This window comes from Chiloscyllium punctatum, chromosome 25 (assembly GCF_047496795.1).
Source record: "Chiloscyllium punctatum isolate Juve2018m chromosome 25, sChiPun1.3, whole genome shotgun sequence".
NCBI lineage: Eukaryota > Metazoa > Chordata > Chondrichthyes > Orectolobiformes > Hemiscylliidae > Chiloscyllium > Chiloscyllium punctatum.
Window position 1 is genome coordinate 84,549,079 of NC_092763.1, and position 19,192 is coordinate 84,568,270.

The 19,192-nt window shown below is 42.8% G+C and overlaps 1 protein-coding gene across 3 annotated transcripts in view; it reads left to right on the forward strand.

Moving 5' to 3' along the window:
- fgf13a (fibroblast growth factor 13a) overlaps positions 1 to 19,192 on the forward strand; it is a 756,986-nt gene that overhangs the window by 296,012 nt on the left and 441,782 nt on the right. For 2 of the 3 annotated variants that reach the window (XM_072595622.1, XM_072595623.1), the window contains one exon: positions 10,622 to 10,789. The exons of the other annotated variant lie outside the window; for it this stretch is intronic. In XM_072595622.1, coding sequence (XP_072451723.1) covers positions 10,622 to 10,789 — 168 coding nt within the window. The remainder of the gene's footprint in view (positions 1 to 10,621; positions 10,790 to 19,192) is intronic. 3 annotated transcript variants of the gene reach the window in all.

Genomic DNA, 19,192 nt, shown 5'->3' on the forward strand with positions numbered 1-19,192 from the left:
ACGCAAAGGGTGGTAAGTGTATGGAATGAGCTGCCAGAGGATGTAGTGGAGGCTGGTACAATTGCAACATTTAAGAGGCATTTGGATGAGTATATGAATAGGGAGGGTTTGGAGGGATATGGGCCAGGTGCTGGCAGGTGGGACTAGATTGGGTTGGGATATCTGGTCGGCGTGGACAGGTTGGCCCAAAGGGTCTGTTTCATGCTGTACATCTCTATGACTCTATGACTCTATATTAGCTTAATGTTAGCCCAGACACTTATGTGACTGAGCAATGTAATGTCTGTGTGTAACAGTTAGAGACATTAAATGTCTGTTGGGTTTTTTAATATCACAGAATCCATGCCAAGTTTATTAGGTTAAGGGAGAGAAATTAATGGTTGTAACCTTACCGAAGGAAGGTGAGAGGGATGTATTAGTGGAGTAGAATGAAATCTTACTACACTAATTCCTGAGATACAGAAACTGTTATAATAGTAAAGATTGAGTAGAGGAGACCATTTTTTCCAGGAATGCATAAGACTGAGAGTCAGTAACAGTGGAACATATAAATTTTCTGAACACTGATGAAGTAGACCTTTTGAGTATAAACTTAAAAATCCTACAACACCAGGTTATAGTCCAGCAGTTTATTTGGAAGCACTAGCTTTCAGAGCACTGCTCCTTCATCAGGTGGTTGTGGCAAATAAGACTTACATTCCACAACCACCTGATGACGTAGCAGCACTCTGAAAGCTAATGCTTCGAAATCAACTTGTTGGACTTTAACCTGGTGTTGTGTGATTTTTAACTTAATGCACCCCAGTCGAACACCAGCACCTCCAAATCATGACCTTGAGAGTGTTTCCCTGGCTGGGGAATGATGAACTAGAGGGTCACAATCTCAGAATAAACAAACAGCTCTTTGGGACTCAGATAAGCAAAAATCTCTTTGACTAGAATCCCTACAACATGGAAGCAAGCCATTTGGCCCATTGAGTCCACACTAACCCTCTGAGAAGCATCTCATCCCCTTTCCTATCCCAGTAATCCCATGGGAAACCCACCTAACCTAGACATCCTGGACACAATGGGGGCAACATAGCAAATTACCTAACCTGCTTATCTTTGGACTGTCAGAGAAAATCAGAGCACCCAGTGGAAACCCATGCAGACACAGGGAGAATGTGCAAACTCCATACAGCCACCCGAAGGTGGAATTGAACCCAGGTCCCTGGCACCATGAGACAGCAGTGTTAACCACTGGGTCACTGTGGCACCCCTTTGTTCAAAGGTTTATGAATCTTAGAAATTTGATTAGTTTACCAATATCACATGGAATGAAAGTAAGTCGGTAATAAATGCTGGCCTTGCCAGGGATCTCCACATTGTCTAAACTGATGAAAAAGATATTTGCATCCAAAAACTCAATGCATTCTTCTGATTTGCCTTATGTCTACTACTTACAATCAGTGGGTCAGTTAGCTCAGTTGACTGGTGGGTGATGCAAAAAGTATGGGTTCAATCCCCACACCGGCTGAGGCTACCATGAGGGGCTCTCCTTCTCATCCTCTCCCGTCTCCTGAGTGACCCTCAGGTTAAGCCACCACCAGTAGTTCCTCTCTAACGCGAGTGTGGTACTGAGGTGATTTTATCTTTTCACTTGTACTTACAATCACAGAGACCCAGGGCTGGACTTTCACAGCAGGGTCAGGAATTGGATAGTTGAGGCAGGGTCTTCCTTTCAGAGGTGGGATTAGGAGGATGGGATTATCCCCTGGTCCCTCCGTTATGAGATTGGCAGCTGCTGGGATTTTCCAGGTGTACAGGCCCCCAACTGTTAAGATAATTGCATTAAAGGGGCAGAGTGGAAAATGATGTGATGGGGTTACATGTGTGTTTGTTCATATCAGCATCAGTAATCTCAGTGCACAGAATGGTTGGTTTCTTTCCAGTAGAAATAACAATAAGAGCCTTCATTAACAACAACACACCAAACAACAAAATACGGTTCAGAAAGGCACCATTAGACAAAGCTTGACACTAGGGTAAACAGTATTTAAATAGTAAAAGAAAATGAAGAGAGGAATACATCATGAATAGAGACACAATGTCCTGTGGTTACATTTTATCCCAACCTGTCACTTCCCAAATCTGCATTTCCTCTCCCCCTTATGAAGGTTGGAGAATCTACAGTTGTTGGGAGGCTTGCAATGTAATAGGACCAGATAGTACAGAAGCACAAATAGGTCATTCAATCTAACGAGGTTGCTGGGTGAATCAGTGAGATCATAGCTGATCTGAGCACCTCGACTCCCCTTTCCTGCCTTTTCCCCATTACCCTCAATTCCCTTCCTGATTAAAAATCTGTCTGTCTCAGCTTTGAATATACGAAATGACCCAGTCTCGACACTGGGTCCAATAAGCCAGTACGTCTTCCCACGGATAGCTGACATCACATGGTACCCATCTTACCATTGAGGAAATGCCATGAGATGCTCTAAGATGCCAGTAATTGGTCACTTCTGAGCATCTGATAGATCCATGATGGGAGCTCTGACAGATGCCTCCCTGGAAGGTGCTAACATACTAGCAGAGGTGGACAGTGCATGCCGACTGCCTGCCAGGCCATATTTCTAGTCTTGCCCAACTGCCCCCCTCTGTTGTCTTGCACCATCCTCCCTTTCAGCACCAAACCACCTCAGTCCCCCATTCACACTCAGGCCAATGGCCTGTTGTTCTTTCCCAATCCCTTCTGCTCGACATCTGCACACACTCAAAAACTCTGATATCTTCTGCATTGTCCAATAAAAGCCCCAGCTGCGTGATATTTGGAAAACATTCAATGTTTTGGTCTCAATCACATGCTATGGCAAAATCTTCCACAGGCTCCTCACTCTCTGGGTGAAACTATTTGTAATCTCGGTCCTTTGTCCTTAGACTGTGACTCCTGGCTCTGTAGGAAGACCTGAACTTACAAGCTCTGAATAAAACTGTGACCATCCTCACCTGGTCTGGCCTACATGTGATTTCAGACCCACAGCAATGTGGTTGATTCTTAATGGTCCTCTGGGTAATTAGGGATTGGCAATAAATGCTGGCCTAGCCAAGCGACATCCTCACCCTGTGAATGAATCACAAAAAGATGAATGGTACTGACTAAAATCCAACTGTTCAACAGAGTGCTGTTCAACGCAGGTGACACTCCAGAAACACTGATTAGAAGTTTCCTCTGAAACTAAAAGAGAAGATGAATTAACATGATTTGAGAAATGCAGTTCTAGATGTATTATTCAGTTTCAAATTCAACCCTGGCTATCACCTGAAATATTGACATCCTTTTCCACTTGGTCACAGTTTCATTTAGAGCTTATAAATTCAGGTCTTCCTACAGAGCCAGGAGTCACAGTCTAAGGACAAAGGACTGGGATTACAAATAGTTTCACCCAGAGAGTGGGGAGCCTGTGGGAGTTTCTGCCATTGCATATGATTGAGACCAAAACATTGAATGTTTTCCAGATATCACTGTTAGGGCTAAAGTGATTAAAGTGTATAGTGTGGGGAGAAAGCAGGAAAAGCAGACTGAGTTGAATGGTCAGCCATGATCATATTGAATGGTGGAACAGGCTCGAAGGGCCGAATGGCTGACTGCTGCTCCTATTTTGTTAACTGTAATTTAAGCTGGGACTCCAGTGCAGTGCTGAGAGAGTACTGTCTTTTAGATGAGAGGGGAAACCAGCTCCTGTTATGCCTCTCTCATGGTTGTAAAATGGTGTCCTGGCAGTATTCTGAAGGCACGTGAGAGATTGTGCTAGTGTCCTGAATACTTCTCCTTCATGGGCAGCCCAGAAACACCGAAATCCCGTGACTTTCCCACACATTGGTGCTGTCGCTCCTGGGGTGAGGAAACAATCCAAAACTGGGTCTGTACGCCATGCCCCGAGAAGTGGGGTGAGGGTGGGGTGTTGGGAGATGGTATTAGAAGAGGTGGCTGGGTGGGCTATTCATGTTTTCTGTTTTTTGCACTTGGCCTCCAATGGGGGTGTGTGGGGGCAGGGTGGGTATTTATGCCTCAATCGACATAATAAAAAATTGGATTGATTCAGTCATTGTCACATTATGGGATCTTGCTGTGCATAAACCGCCTGCCCGTTTCTGACATTGTAGGAGTGACTATGCTTCAGAAGGTAATTCGCTGGCTGGAAAGAGCCTTAGGATTTCAAGTGGTTGTGAAAGGTGCTATATAAATACATTTGTGTACTTTCACTTTTCTCTTTTCTCATTGCCAGGCTCATCCATAACCCCTCAGTCTTCAGCTTGTATCTGTCGCTGAGCTCTACCATTCCCTTCACTGAAAACTGTTCACTCTCTCTCTGTCTCTCTCTCTCTCTCTGTTTCTCTGTCTCTCTCTGTCTCTCTCTGTCTCTCTCTCTCTCTCCCTCTCTCTCTCTCTGTTTCTCTGTCTCTCTCTGTCTCTCTCTCTCTGTCTCTCTCTCTCTTTCTCTTTCTCTTTCTCTCTGTCTCTTTCTCTCTCTGCCTCTCTCTTTCTCTGCCTCTCTCTCTCTTTCTCTTTCTCTCTGTCTCTTTCTCTCTCTGCCTCTGTCTCTCTCTCTCTTTCTAAGCACCTTCACAAAATCCTGCTGTGTCTCTGCTGCATGTATCCCTGCTACCCGTATTATCACATCTAAATGGAACAACGTGGCCTTGTTATGAATTATTTCACAGAACGAAGGCTGTATTTGGCTATGTTTAGTCCTTCACAGTCGATTACACACTTTTGGAGTGTTGTCATTGCTGTGATGGAGGCAAGCGCAGCAAGCAACTTGTGCACAGCAGGATCCCACAGGTCGGCTTTGCACAGATGACTAGGTTCTCCTGCCTTATGGGCCAGACCCACGAGGGAAAAATGTGAACTGTCATGTAATGTAAATTGCTTTCCCTGTTTGTAGTGGAGGTGGCAGTTCATTTAAAATAAATGATTCAACATTTTAGAGATTAGTGTGTGACATCCAATGAACCTAACTCACTCACCAGGGTTTAAATCTCTGAATAGAGACCTCAGTGAGGCAATCAAACATGTTGCCTTACTCCTGGATATGGAAGAGCTTACAGTGAAATACTGAGAGCTCTGCACCTACTTCATCTCTTACACACCCAGGGGACATCCTATTCACTGATGGGAGTTGATCTAAGGTTTTCTGAAAGTCTTGTGCTTTTATGCTATTGCTTGGTGGAGTTTATGGAAATATAATGAGACCACTAGAGGAGGGAACATGTGGTGACAATGATCACTATCCCAGTGGTGGTTTCCATGTCTCCAACCCAAAACGAAGTCCCCCTTCCACCTCAGTATGAGAGGGTAGGATGGACAGACATGTGTTTGAGGGTTTTGCGTGAGAGGTGATGCACTCTGCTCCACACCCCGGTTTATAAAACCATACGAAATGAGAACAGGAGTAAGCCATTCAGCCCCTCAATCCTGCTCTGCTATTCAGTCGGATCATAGTTGATCCAATATTCCTCATTTCCACTTTCCTATCCTTTCTCCCTGGCTGATCAATGTTATGACATGGGGTAAATCCTCCTGCTTAATTTAATGCAGCAACACAGAAAATATTTATCCTGTGCAGTAATCTGTGAAAATTCAAAAGGCTAAGAACTATTTAAAGTAAAATTAACAACTTTATTTCTTCAAGTATAACAGAGAATAATTAACTAACAACTATTTACAACTCCTTCCTATAGCATATCTTTTACCTTCCCCCTCCACAATTCTAGTCTGATAAAATTCCCAATTAAGATTTCCAAAACAAAACTCCTTATCTAAAACCAGGCAGCTTTTGATTCTCTTCTGTATTCCTGTCTTCTTTTTTTCTTCTTGGTGATTCTGCTTTGCAGATTACTGTTCAATAAAGATACTTTTAAGAGAGCTATTTTTCAGGCAGTCTTTACATGCTGGTAGCTTGGCAGTTCTCTTCTCAACTGTTCAATTTTCCCTAGACTTATATCCCCAAAGCATTGGATTATGTCATTGACTTTTAAGATTGTCAATATATTCAATTCAAACTGGATGGAGTTTGGTATTTTTGGGGTATAACTTAAATTGATTGGCTTAATTCAAATCTGTTTTGTCGCTTCCAGGTAACCCAGTTAATCTAGCTTCTGACCCAGTGTTACATGCTTACCTTGTGAGAACACTTGAAGCTGTCATATATTTCTTCTAGTTTCTAACTCTCTTAAAGATACAGTACGCACATATCTTCATAACATCAAGAATCTATCCATCTCAGCCTTAAATATACACAAGGACTCTAACCTCACAGCTCTCTGCGGCAAGGAGTTCAACAAAGACTCAAGAAATAAGGAGATGTGATGGCCCAGTGGTATTATCACTGGACTATTAATTCAGAGACCCTGGTAATGTCCCAGGGAGCCAGGCTCAAACCCTATCACAGCAGATGGTAGTATCTGAATTCATAAAAATCTGGAATGAACGGTCAAATGATGGCCATGAAGGTCTTACTGATTGTTGGGAAAAGGCCATCTGTTTCACTAATGTCCTTAAGATAAGGAAACTGCCTCCTTACATGGCCTGGTCTGTATGTGACTCTGCCCTTTGGGTAATTAGGGCTGGGCAATAAATGCTCACCTAGTCAGCGTTGTCCTCAACCTATAAGTTAATGTTTAAAAAAAAAACCCTCAGAGAGAAGAAATTCCTCCTCATCTCAGTCTTAAATTAGTGCCCCTTTGTTCTGAGACTCTGCCCTGTGGTCCTAGACTGTCCCATGAGGGGAAACATCCTCTCAGCGTTTACCATCAAGCCCCTTAAGAATCTGATAGGCTTCAATAAGATCCCCTCTCATTCTTCTCAACTCCCGTGAGTAGAGTCCCAACCGGTTTAGCCTTTGGTCATAAGGCAATCTCTCCATACTGGGAGGAAGTCTGCTGGATCAGCCACACCAGGCTCTGCTGCATTTTCAAAACTCTGAGAAATCCAGTCGGCCAATATGAAAGTTCATTCATATTTAAACAACCCAGCCAGAAGGTTAGTTTAATATTATAATGAGGTGCTGTGTCTCTCCCCAGTCAGAGACATGCCTCAGAGGAAGAGTAACAAGTTCATATGTTGGGGTTTTGAGCAAATGTAACGCTCTTCCAGTAAAAATCTAATTTTAAATGATTCTCATTTGCAATTGGGTTCAAGAACTAAGAGCAGCTGTAAGCCATTCCACCCCTCAACCCTGTGCTGCCCTTCAGTAAGATCATGGTCATAGGTCATTCAGCCCCTCAGTAAGACCAAGGCTGATTGTGGCTGTGGTCTCAACTCCACTTTCTTGTCTGTCTCCAATCCTGATATAACCCCACCCCGTCCCTTGTTGCTTTTAAAAAGTTATTTTTGATCAAGACCACATTTGCATCAGCCTTTGCACATTTTAAAAAGTTATTTTTGATCAAGACCACATTTGCATCATGCTTTGCACTGCAAAATGAACAATCCGAAACCATGAATTTATTCCAAATAGATTAATGGTTTTGGATTGTTCATTTTGCAGTGCAAAGCATGCTAGCATTTCATGATGAAAATGTTCTCTAATCTTCATTCACCAGATTTGAGCTTCTGGGCTGAAACCATGAAGAAAGGAATTTTATTTTCATTTTTCTGGTGGCTTTTATGTCATCCCAAGGCACTTTACAGCCAATGGAGGACTTTAAAATATAGCAGTAGTCAGTTAATTAAAATAGTAAATCATAACTGCTACATGTTGGCTTGTTGTGGAAGAAATAATATGAGGCTGATTATGAATTATTAAGCTGTTTTCTTAACCAACAATACTTTAAATCATCTTTCTCAATGCTGCCTGAAAGCTGCTTTCCACAGTGCGAACTGCATTTCCAATGTGCTGATTAGTCTTCAGGCCAAACAGCAGTCACATTGGACTCAAAGGCATTAACTCTGTTTCTGTCTCTGTACATCCTGCCAGGTCTGCTGAGTTTCTGCACTCAATGTCTGCTCACTCTGTGTTCCAACAAACTGTGTGTGTTGAATATGGTGGTTAATTGTTCCGTTTTCTGGTCTTTGTATTTCACTGGATTTTCATCTCACAAAAAAATCAGTTCCCAATAAGAGTGAAAGGCTGAATGTTGTAATAAGTTTGATAAAGGAAGAAACTGAGAAAATATCTCCCTCTGGTGTTCGAGAACCTTTAAGGCTGTTATAGAACACAAATGTTTTGGCGGAGAGTGTTTAATGTTTGCCACAGGGTGTTCACCTTCATCCTAAACTCCCTCCAGTGCTCTTCTTTATCTCATATCTAATTGCTATTTTAGAGAAAGCCAAATTAACAATATCAAAACAATAAACAATAAAGAAAAGTACATGATGAGATTGCTCACTAGGGACAGAGACTCAAATCAAAAATCTGAAAGAAACTTGGAGAATGTGACTAGAAATGTCATTGTTGTGCGCAATAAGAATATACTCAGCCACATTAGGGAGATTTAAACAACCTTAGATAAGCACATGGATGATTTTGGGATAGTGTAGGGGAACAAGCTGAGAATAGTCCACAGGTCAGTGCAACAGCGAGGGCCGAATGGCCTATTCTGTATTGTTCTATGTTCTATGTACAGTACCCACCAACCAGACAAAGCTTGGAGTACACAAACAGACTCTCTCTCCAAGAATGTCTAGGCAAAGACAAATTCACATCGAAATTGATATTTTCAAATTAACCAGTTCAGAGGTGTTACTACAGCCCTCTGGAACAGTGGGTAGCATGGTGGTTCAGTGGTTTGCACTGCTGCCTCACAGTGCCAGGTACCTGGGTTCGATTCCTGCCTCGGGTGACTGTCTGTGTGGAATTTGCACATCATCCCTGTGTCTGCGTGGGTTCCTTCTCACAATCCAAAAATGTGCAGATCTGGTGAATTGGCCATGCCCATAGTGTTAGGTGCATTAGTCAAGGGTAAGTTTAGGGTAGGGGAATGGGTACTTGGCGGGTTACTCTTTGGAGGGTTGGTGTGGACTTGTTGGGCCGAAGACCATACCGTAGGGAATCTAATCTAATCTAATCTTAAACCCGGGCCTCTTGGCCCAGAAGGTCTACACCTAAATATACTTAACTAGTGAACATCTAACATCCAAGTGCTGGCAAATGGGACTAGATTGGGTTGGGATATCTGGTCCACATGTCCAAGTTGGACCAAAAGGTCTGTTTCCATGCTGTATATCTCTATAACACTTGCTCATCTTATTACCTTCAACTACTCTGTATTTAAGTGCATCAACAGAACCTCTTAAGGTACAGACACGTGGCTGTGAAATCTTGAGCACAGGCTCTCAATTTAAGAATAAAAGGACTGAGATGGGGAGGAGGTTCTTCACCCGGAGGGTTGTGAATTGGGTGGAATTTCCTGCCCAGTGGAACAGTTGAGGTGGCCTCATTGAATGCTTTTAAGACAAAAACAAATAAGTTTTTGAACAATTAAGCAATTAATGGTTATGGTGAGCGGGTGGGTAAGTGGACCTGAATCCATGAAAAGATCAGCCATGATCTTATTGAATGGTGGAGCAGGCTCGAAGGGCCAGATGGTCTACCCCTGCTCCTAGGTCTTATGTTCTTATGTAAAAGGTCAGCCATTTAAGACCAAAAATGGGAAGAAATTTATTCACACAAAGAGTTGTGCATCTTTGACATGTTTTACTCCAAAGACCCTCTGACACTCAGTCATTGAGTATGTTGAAGACTGAGATGGATATACTTTTCGATTCTCGGGATATCAGGGATATGGGAATCTTGTGGGAATGTGCAATTGAGATACGGTAACAGCCATGATCTTGGTTGAATGAAGGAGAAAGTTGGAAGGGCCAAATAGCCTCCTGCTGACCCACTGATTCAACAAGAATCAGTCCATCTCAAACATTTCACTTGCTCCTCCCCCAACATCCAGGTGTCTACCTTAGGTAGGCTAATTTTCAGGTCGTGCCTCTTACTCTGGAGCCTCCCAGCAGAGAAGCACATCTCTCTTATCAATCCAGCATTTCTAAATACTTTCATCAGATCATCTTTCAGCCTTCTGAACTCAAGAGAATAAAAGGTGAAACTGTGTAACCTATCCTCCTAATCTGACCCTTTAATCCTCCTGCTACCATTCTGGTGAATCCACAGTCCATACCCTCCAATGCTAATATAATCTTCCTATAGTTCATTGTCCAAACCCTGAGGGCCTGACCCTCCAAATAATGCCTGAGTAAGGTTTGGTACAATAAAGTGTCACTTCTTCAATACTGAATTCTGAAAGAGAATGCAAAATGTGTGAAGTCAAACTTCTGAAGTAGAGTAAATGCCGATCTTGTGGAAGAACATTTGTGGTTGTTGACACTATTAGAGTGTCTGTAACCACTGGCCAAGAATTGCATTGTATTTAATGTGCCTGATTGAAATTGGGGATGTTGAAGATTTTGTGTGAAGAATTGAATTACTGTTGACGTTTTAAGAGTGTCAAAAGCTATGGTTTGTTTTTTTTGTAAGCGCACTTGGCATAAATGTTTTAAGAAGACTTCGGGGAAATGGGGGTGGGAGGGAGAACTTGGGGTGAATGCGTTCTAATGTTAGTTCATTTTGTTGTGTGAAAACCACAGTTCTGGATGACGCTGCCTCTGACACACAGGATTACTATGTGTTGCATCGAGACTCTATCCAATCCTCGGATGTTAAGAAAAAAGAGTCCCCATTTCGTGCTAAGTGTCACGAAATTTTCTGCTGCCCTTTGAAGCAAGTGAACCACAAAGAGAACACAGACCTGGAAGGTTTGTCTACTAAAGAAATCGAATGTCTTGTCTGTTCTTGTACGTGTCCCTCTGGTGTGCTGTGTTCATGGGGAGGAGGGGAGGGGGGAGCCTATGTAAATAATGCAGACATTGTGCTTGAAAGGGGCACAGTGAGCTTTTCACAGCTCCTTGGCTATTGCCTGACATGTCCACCAGCTCTGAACATTGCCCTGAAGTTGATGCTTGAACAGAATCGCATGTGAGAGAGCCGTCTGTTGCTTTGGATGTGGGAGGCACAAACCCTGGGGTGAAGGGAAAGAATAATGAATGTTTTATCTGTGACTCACTTCATACCACTACCTTACCTGGCTGTTTGAAAGTTGCTTGCTGTTATAAATCGCCACTCCACCCCCTCCCCAGTTTGTCTCTTGAAAATGATCCACTTAGCTAAGAGAATGGCACTATAACTCAGCAGTTTTCCCTTTTATAATAAATGCTTCTGCACATTTGCTCATGCAGACCCTCATGCTATTTGTATTCCATTGGCAGAGAAGCAGAATTTTAACATGAAAACTGTATGCAGTGCACGTTAAGTTGCATCTTAAGGCAGTGTATTGCATGCAGATGTATGTCAATGCTTAAAAATTGTAGCAATGTTTTAAGTAATTGTAGTTTTCTTCACAGTTGCAAAACAGAGTTTTATCACGTGACTGACGCACCAATTATGGATGGTGCATTAATGTGTGTTTTTCCATGGACAATTTCCTTTGTTCCTCGTTTTTATTTTAAACAATGCATTTGCAGTCCCTGCTTTAAGGACCCAGGGCTAGGCTAAAAATAACTCAGTCAGAGCACTGTGTTTGGCAAAGCTGAAGGATAGAACACACAAAGATACCAGCAATAACTCAGTGACACGTGTGGTTCAGTAACAGCGATGCCCAGGTCACTGATTTACAGACTTGCTCTCAACACCCATTGAATTTATAATGGTGGAATTATTTTATAAGTGAAAAGATCTTGACTGTATGAAGATCCTATTCAAAATGATCACCTGCTGTTAATGATTTCTATGCAGTTTCCACTACAATTTCTGCCTGTTTTCTATAAAGAACAATCTACACTCATTCCATAAGACCATCTTTTCCATTTCTTTTGTATATGAGCATCACAGCTTACCTTGTTTTCATACTCACAGTTCACAAAAAACACAGGTACAAGTAGATTGATAGTAACTGCTATATTTATTTAAAAACATATTCTCAGTATTAGATTAGATTACTTACAGTGTGGAAACAGGCCCTTCGGCCCAACAAGTCCACACCGACCCACTGAAGCGTAACCCACCTAGACCCGTTCTCCTACATTTACCCCTTCACCTAACACTACAGGCAATTTAGCATGGCCAATTCACCTAACCTGCACATTTTTGGACTGTGGGAGGAAATCGGAGCACCCGGAGGAAACCCACGCAGACACGGGGAGAACGTGCAAACTCCACACAGAGAGTCGCCTGAGGCGGGAATTGAACCCAGGTCTCTGGCGCTGTGAGGCAGCAGTGCTAACCACTGTGCCACTGTGCCACCGTGCCGCCCACAAATCTGTGCTTGATTGGAAGGTGAACTTTCCAAGTCCACATCCCAGAGATCGTCTTGCTATATTCATGATACCAAACCACACTGCTGGCAGCCTGGAGTCACAGGCCACACCAGGTAAGAACGGCAGATTTCCATCTGCAAAAAGGAATTAGTGCACCAGAGGATTTGAAAAAAAAATGACAACCTGACAGCTGTATTTAGAATCCCTACCATGCAGAAACAGGCCCTTCAGCCCAATGCATCCACACTGACCATCAGTAGAGTATCCCACCAAACGCACTCTCCTACATTTACCCCTGACTCATGCACCTCATTACACATCCCTAATACTATGGGCAATTTAGCTTGGCCAATGCACCTGACCAGCACATCTTTGTGATTGTGCGAGGAAACCTACATAGACACAGGGAGAGTGCCCAAACTTCACACAGTCACCCGTGGCTGGAATCGAATGCAGGTCCCTAGGGCTGTGAGGCAGCAGTGCTAACCACTGAGCCACCGTGCCACCCCAATTCTTTATTGTTACTGAAACCATCTTATCATTTACTGACTTTTGGAAATTAAATTCAGATCTGAATTTTGGTCTGGGCTCCTAACCATCCTCACATGAGCACTACACAATTATAGCCAAACATCTACACTGGATCCCATACTTAAATCATATTTCAGGAATGATATTCCCTGATTTTACCCATTCATAGTTCAACACATGGTAACTGGCTTTATCAAAGTCTGTAGTTCCTACATGGACATTGAGACTTTCCAAGGTCTGTTAGCAACATTTTAAATGTATTGTCAGGTGCTTCCTTTATTTTCTTCTGTGAAAATTGCACATTTTCTCTGTGTGTTTAACACCTCTAATCAATGGAAAAGATCATTCCACCAGTATCAGTGACAGATATCTTAAACCATCTCTCTCCACCTGTTGGTAAGCACTGATTAAAACAATGAGAAACTTTCTTTGCAAAGTGCGACAGACACTCAAAACTCTCTCCACGCTGCACTAATCACTTAGAAAGGTGAAGGAAATCTGACAGGCAGCTGCTATTTTGGAATTTGCCTAGAAATCTGAATTAATGTTCCAGCTAGTTACAAAAGAAAAGCATAAAAAGGATAAATGGTTACATTAGGCTGACTTTAGATATTGTGTAAATAGCAGTTTCAGTTTGGAACAGAAACATCTGCAATTGTAGTTTGAACAGTTTGTAATTGGGAGTCCGGACTCTGGGAGCTTGGTTTTCCCATTTTGAGACAGAAATTTGCTTTTTCCTGTACCTGGAAAAGGGCTGCAATTAATCCAGTGCCCAAATGGTCTTGAGCAATGACAGAAAGTGCTGGAGGAACTCAGTAGGTCTGGCAGATGTGTAGAGAGAAAGCAGAGTTAACCTTTTGAGTCCAGCAACCTGCCGGATCTGCTGAGTTTTTCCAGCAATTTCTGTTCTCGTATCAGATTTCCAGCAGTTCTGAAGAGCTTTTTTGTGTGACCTTGAACAACATTCAGGTGCACTGAGTGACCTATTTAAATCGATATTAGGCCTGCAGTTAATTAATAAACAGCTTGACGCCTGTTTGAGGATCCTTTCTGCAAAACATTGTTCAATGCTGGGCCTCTTGAGAATCACTGCAGTCACTAACAAAGAGATTTTACCTTGATTTTACCTTCAAGAGGCCCACAGGATCTTATCCCAGCTTCTCCGAGAGCGATGGTTAGCCTGTCAATGATGCCCCATCTCAGACATTCCCAGGGATCCCGACCAAAGACGTCACAGCCAGTGAGGCAGAATTCCTGAATTCCCAAATTTGCCCATGTTGAAACTGACCAACTTGATGGCCACTTGGTGTGTCCAGTGTGGCAGAGGCCAGACGATGAGGGGTTGGCCTCTGCTGCAAGAACTGAACCTCCAAAGATGAGCATATTTCTCAGATTGCACAGACAAGCTCAGAGAATGAAACAACGCTGAAAGAATTCACTCAGCCCATTGGGTATTTGATGGTTCTTTGACAGAGCTATCCAGGGGGCAGTGGCTTTATGGTGATGTCACCAGACGGTAATCCTGAAGCCCTGGTTTAAATTTTCTGAGAGTGGAGTTTTGAATCCCATCATAAATTTGAATTCAAGACAAAAAGAATTGACTGTTTAAATATTGTTGGTGTTGTTAAAAGCCCACCTAGTTGGTGCCTATTTACTCCATGCCCCTGATGATCATGAAGCTGTTGTTGATTATTGGGGAAATCTCTTCTGGTCCATTAATGCCCTTTAGGAAGTAAATCTACCATGTCTGCAGACCCACAGCAATGTGGGTAACTCTTAATGGCCTTCTGGGTAATTAGAGATGGACAATAAATGCTGGCCTAGCTAGCAATGTCCACATTCCTTGAATGAATTTTTAAAGAAATCCTTATACTTTCCTTTCCATTTCCTGATGTCCTTTAGGGAATGAAATCTGCCATCCTTACCCAGTCTGACCTACATGTGACTCCAGAATACTGTGGTCAACTCTAAACTGCCCTCTGGGGAGCAATTAGGAATGGACAATAAATGCTGAATCATCCCATAATACCTGCATCTAATGATTGAATTTTTACAAATCCCATTTGCTGCATTATCTCAGCAAGTTTTCCCTATTCAGATATTCCCCAACTCTCCTTTGCAAGTTACTGGTGAAACGCTTTCTTCTACACCCAGTAACAATGGAAGAAGAGGAGACAACCATTCAGCTTCATGAGCATGTTCTACCATTCAACGGATAGAATAACAGAATTGTTATGTGGGCCATTCTGCCCATTGTGCCTGTACTGGCACTTCAAGCAAGTGTTGTCATCCAGTGCCAATTGACTGCTTTTACCCCATACCCTTGCCTACCATTTCTATCCAAATAATTATCCAACGTCCTCTTGAACCCTCAATAGAACATGCCACCAACATGTCCACATGTCAATGCATTCCATAGGCTGAGTATTTTGGTGAAAAACCTTTATTTCTCACATCACCCTTGCTACTTTTGCATATCAATTTAAATCTGTGCCTCATCATTTTTGTTCCTTTTATGAGTGGAATTAGCTTGTCACAGTCTGCCTTATCTGTGATTTTAGAAACCCCTATCAGGTCTCCTCTCAGACTTCTTATCTCCATGGAGAACTGTGCCAACTTCTTCAATCTATCCTAGTCACTGAAATCATGAGGTCATGACAGATCACTGATTTATTTCCATATAAGGGAAATCTCTTCTCTTAATATCTTTGCCAAATTCAAGTATATAATTAATCATCGATTTTACATCAATTTACTTTATTTGTTTGTAAGTGTTTGTCACTGGATTGTTTAGCAGTTATTGCCCATTCCCTGTTTGCAGAAAAACATTCTAATTGTCTACCTTTTACTGCTAAAAGTGTTCCCTTATTGCACTACTGCTATATCCAGCTCTAATGTTTTGATTTCGCCTCTTCATCCGAGCACAAATTTGTTCATAGACCATAAAACATTACAGCGCCATATAGGCCCTTCAGCCCTCGATGTTGCGCCGACCTGTCATACCAATCTGAAGCCCATCTAACCTACACTATTCCATGTATGTCCATATGCTTGTCCAATGACGACTTAAATGTACTTAAACTTGGCAAATCTACAACCGTTGCAGGCAAAGCATTCCATACCCATACTACTCTCTGAGTAAAGAAACTACCTCTGACATCTGTCCTATATCTATCACCCCTCAATTTAAAGCTATGCCTCACCGTCACCATACTTGGAAAAAGGCTCTCCCTGCCCACCCGATCTAACCCTCTGATTATCTTATACGTCTCTATTAAATCACCTCTCAACCTTCTTCTCACCAACAAAAACAGCCTCAAGTCCCTCAGCCTTTCCTCGTAAGACCTCCCCTTCAAACCAGGCAACATCCTAGTAAATCTCCTCTGCACCCTTTCCAAAGCTTCCACATCCTTCTTATAATGCGGTGACCAGAACTGTACACAATACTCCAAGTGCATTCGCACCAGAGTTTTATACAGCTGTAGCATAACCTCATGGTTCCGGAACTCGATCCCTCTATTAATAAAAGCTAAAACACTGTATGCTTCGTAACAACCCTGTCAACCTGGGTGGCAACTTTCAAGGATCTGTGTACCTGGACACTGAGATCTCTCTGCTCATTTGCACTACCAAGAATCTTACCATAAGCCCAGTACTTTGCATTCCAGTTACTCCGACCAAAGTGAATCACCTCACACTTGTCCGCATTAAACTCCATTTGCCACCTCTCAGCCCAGCTCTGCAGCTTATCTATGTGTCTCTGTAACCTACTACATCCTTTGTCACTATCCACAACTCCACTGACCTTAGTGTCGTCTGCAAATTTACTAACTCACCCTTCTACACCCTCAACAAGGTCGTTTATAAAAATGACGAATGGCAGTGGACCTAACACCGACCCTTGCGGTACACTACTGGTAATTGGACTCCAGGATGAACATTTCCCATCAACCACCACCCTGTGTCTGCTTTCAGCAAGCCAATTACTGATCCAAACTGCTATATCTCCAAAAATCCCATTCCTCCACATTTTGTACAATAGCCTACTGTGGGGAACCTTATCGAACGCCTTGCTGAAATCCATATACACCACATCAACCGGTTTACTCTCATCAACCTGTTTGGTCACCTTCTCAAAGAACTCAATAAGGTTTGTGAAGCATGACCTACTCTTCACAAAACCGTGCTGATTATCCCTAATTAAATTATTCTTTTCTAGATGATTATAAATCCTATCTCTTATAACCTTTCCCAACACTCTACCAACAACTGAAGTAAAGCTTACTGGTCTATAATTACCAGGATTGTCCCTACTCACCTTCTTGAACAGGGGAACCACATTTGCTATCCTCCAGTCTTCTGGCACTATTCCTGTAGACAATGATGAATTAAAGATCAATGCCAAAAGCTCGGCAATCTCCTCCCTGGCTTCCCAGAGGATCCTAGGATCAATCCCATCCGGCCCAGGGGACTTATCTATTTTCACATTCTGCAGGATTTCTAATACCTCTTCCTTGTGAACCTCAATCCCACCTGGTCTAGTAGCCTGTATCTCAGTATTCTCCTCGACAACATTGTCGTTTTCTAGAGTGAATACTGTTGAAAAATATTCATTTAGTGCTTCCCCTATCTCCTCTGACTCCACACACAACTTCCCACCACTATCCTTGATTGGCCCTAATCTTACTCTTGTCATTCTTTTATTCCTTAAATACCTATAGAAAGCCTTAGGGTTTACCCTGATCCTATCCGCCAACAACTTCTCATATCTCCTCCTGGCTCTTCTGAGCTCTCTCTTTAGGTCTTTCCTGGCTAATTTGTAACCCTCAAATGCCCTAACTGAGCCTTCACATCTCCTCCTAACATAAGCCTTCTTCTTCCTCTTGACCAGAGATTCCACTTCCTTCATAAACCAAGGCTCCCGCGCTCTACAGCTTCCTCCCTGCCTGACGGGTACATACTTATCTAAGACACACAGTAGCTTTTCCTTGAATAAGCTCCACATTTCTAATGTGCCCATCCCCTGTAGTTTCCTTCCCCATCCTATGCTTCCTAAATCTTGCCTAATTGCATCGTAATTACCTTTCCCCCAGCTGTAACTCTTGCCCAGTGGTAAACACTTATCCATTTCTATCACTAAAGTAAACATAACAGAATTGTGATCACTATCACCAAAGTGCTCACCTACTTCCAAGTCTAACACCTGGCCAGGCTCATTACCCAGTACCAAATCTAATGTGGCTTCACCCCTTGTTGGCCTGTCTACATCCTGTGTCAGGAAGCCCTCCTGCACACACTGGACAAACACTGACCCATCTATAGTACTCGTACTATCGTGTACCCAGTCAATATTTGGAAAGTTGAAGATCCCCATGACAACTACCCTGTCTCTCTCACTCCTATCGAGAATCATTTTGCTATCCTTTCCTCTACATCTCTGGAACTATTCGGAGGCTTATAGAAAACTCCCAACAGGGTGACCTCTCCTTTCCTGTTTCTAACCTCAACCCATACTACATCAGTTGACGAGTCCCCTAACATCCTTTCTGCAACTGTAATACTGTTCTTTACCAACAATGCCATACCTCCCCCTCTTTTACCATCTTCTCTATTCTTACTGAAACATCTAAATCCTGGAACCTGCAACAACCATTCCTGTCCCTGCTCTATCCATGTCTCCGAAATGGCCACAACATCGAAGTCCCAGGTATCCACCCATGCTGCAAGTTCATCCACCTTATTCTGAATGCTCCTCGCATTGAAGTAGACACACTTCAAACAACTTTTTACTTGCCGGTGCCATCTTGTGTCCCTGAAACTTGATTTTGCACCTCCCTACTCTCAACCTTTTCTGTACTCGAACTACAATTTTGGTTCCCATCCCCCTGCTGGATTAATTTAAACCCGCCCCAATAGCCTGAGCGAATTCCCCCCCAGGATATTGGTACCCCTCTGGTTCAGATGAAGACCATCCTGCTTGTAGAAGTCCCACCTACCCTAGAAAGAGCCCCAATTATCCATGAATCCCAAATTCTCCCTCCTGCACCATCCCTGTAGCCACGTGTTAAACTCCTCTGTCTCCCTATTCCTTGCCTCACTGGCACATGGCACAGGCAACAAACCAGAGACAACAACTCTGTCCTAGCTCTAAGCTTCCTCCTGATCTAACCAATCAGCTGCTCTTGATACCTTATGCGGCTTGATCAAATCACTCTTTGATCTTTTAAATCCCAGAAAGTACAACCCCAATTTATATAATCCTCTCCAGTTTGACCCTTGGCTCCAGCTTCTACAGCTCTCTCCAAGGTCACTATA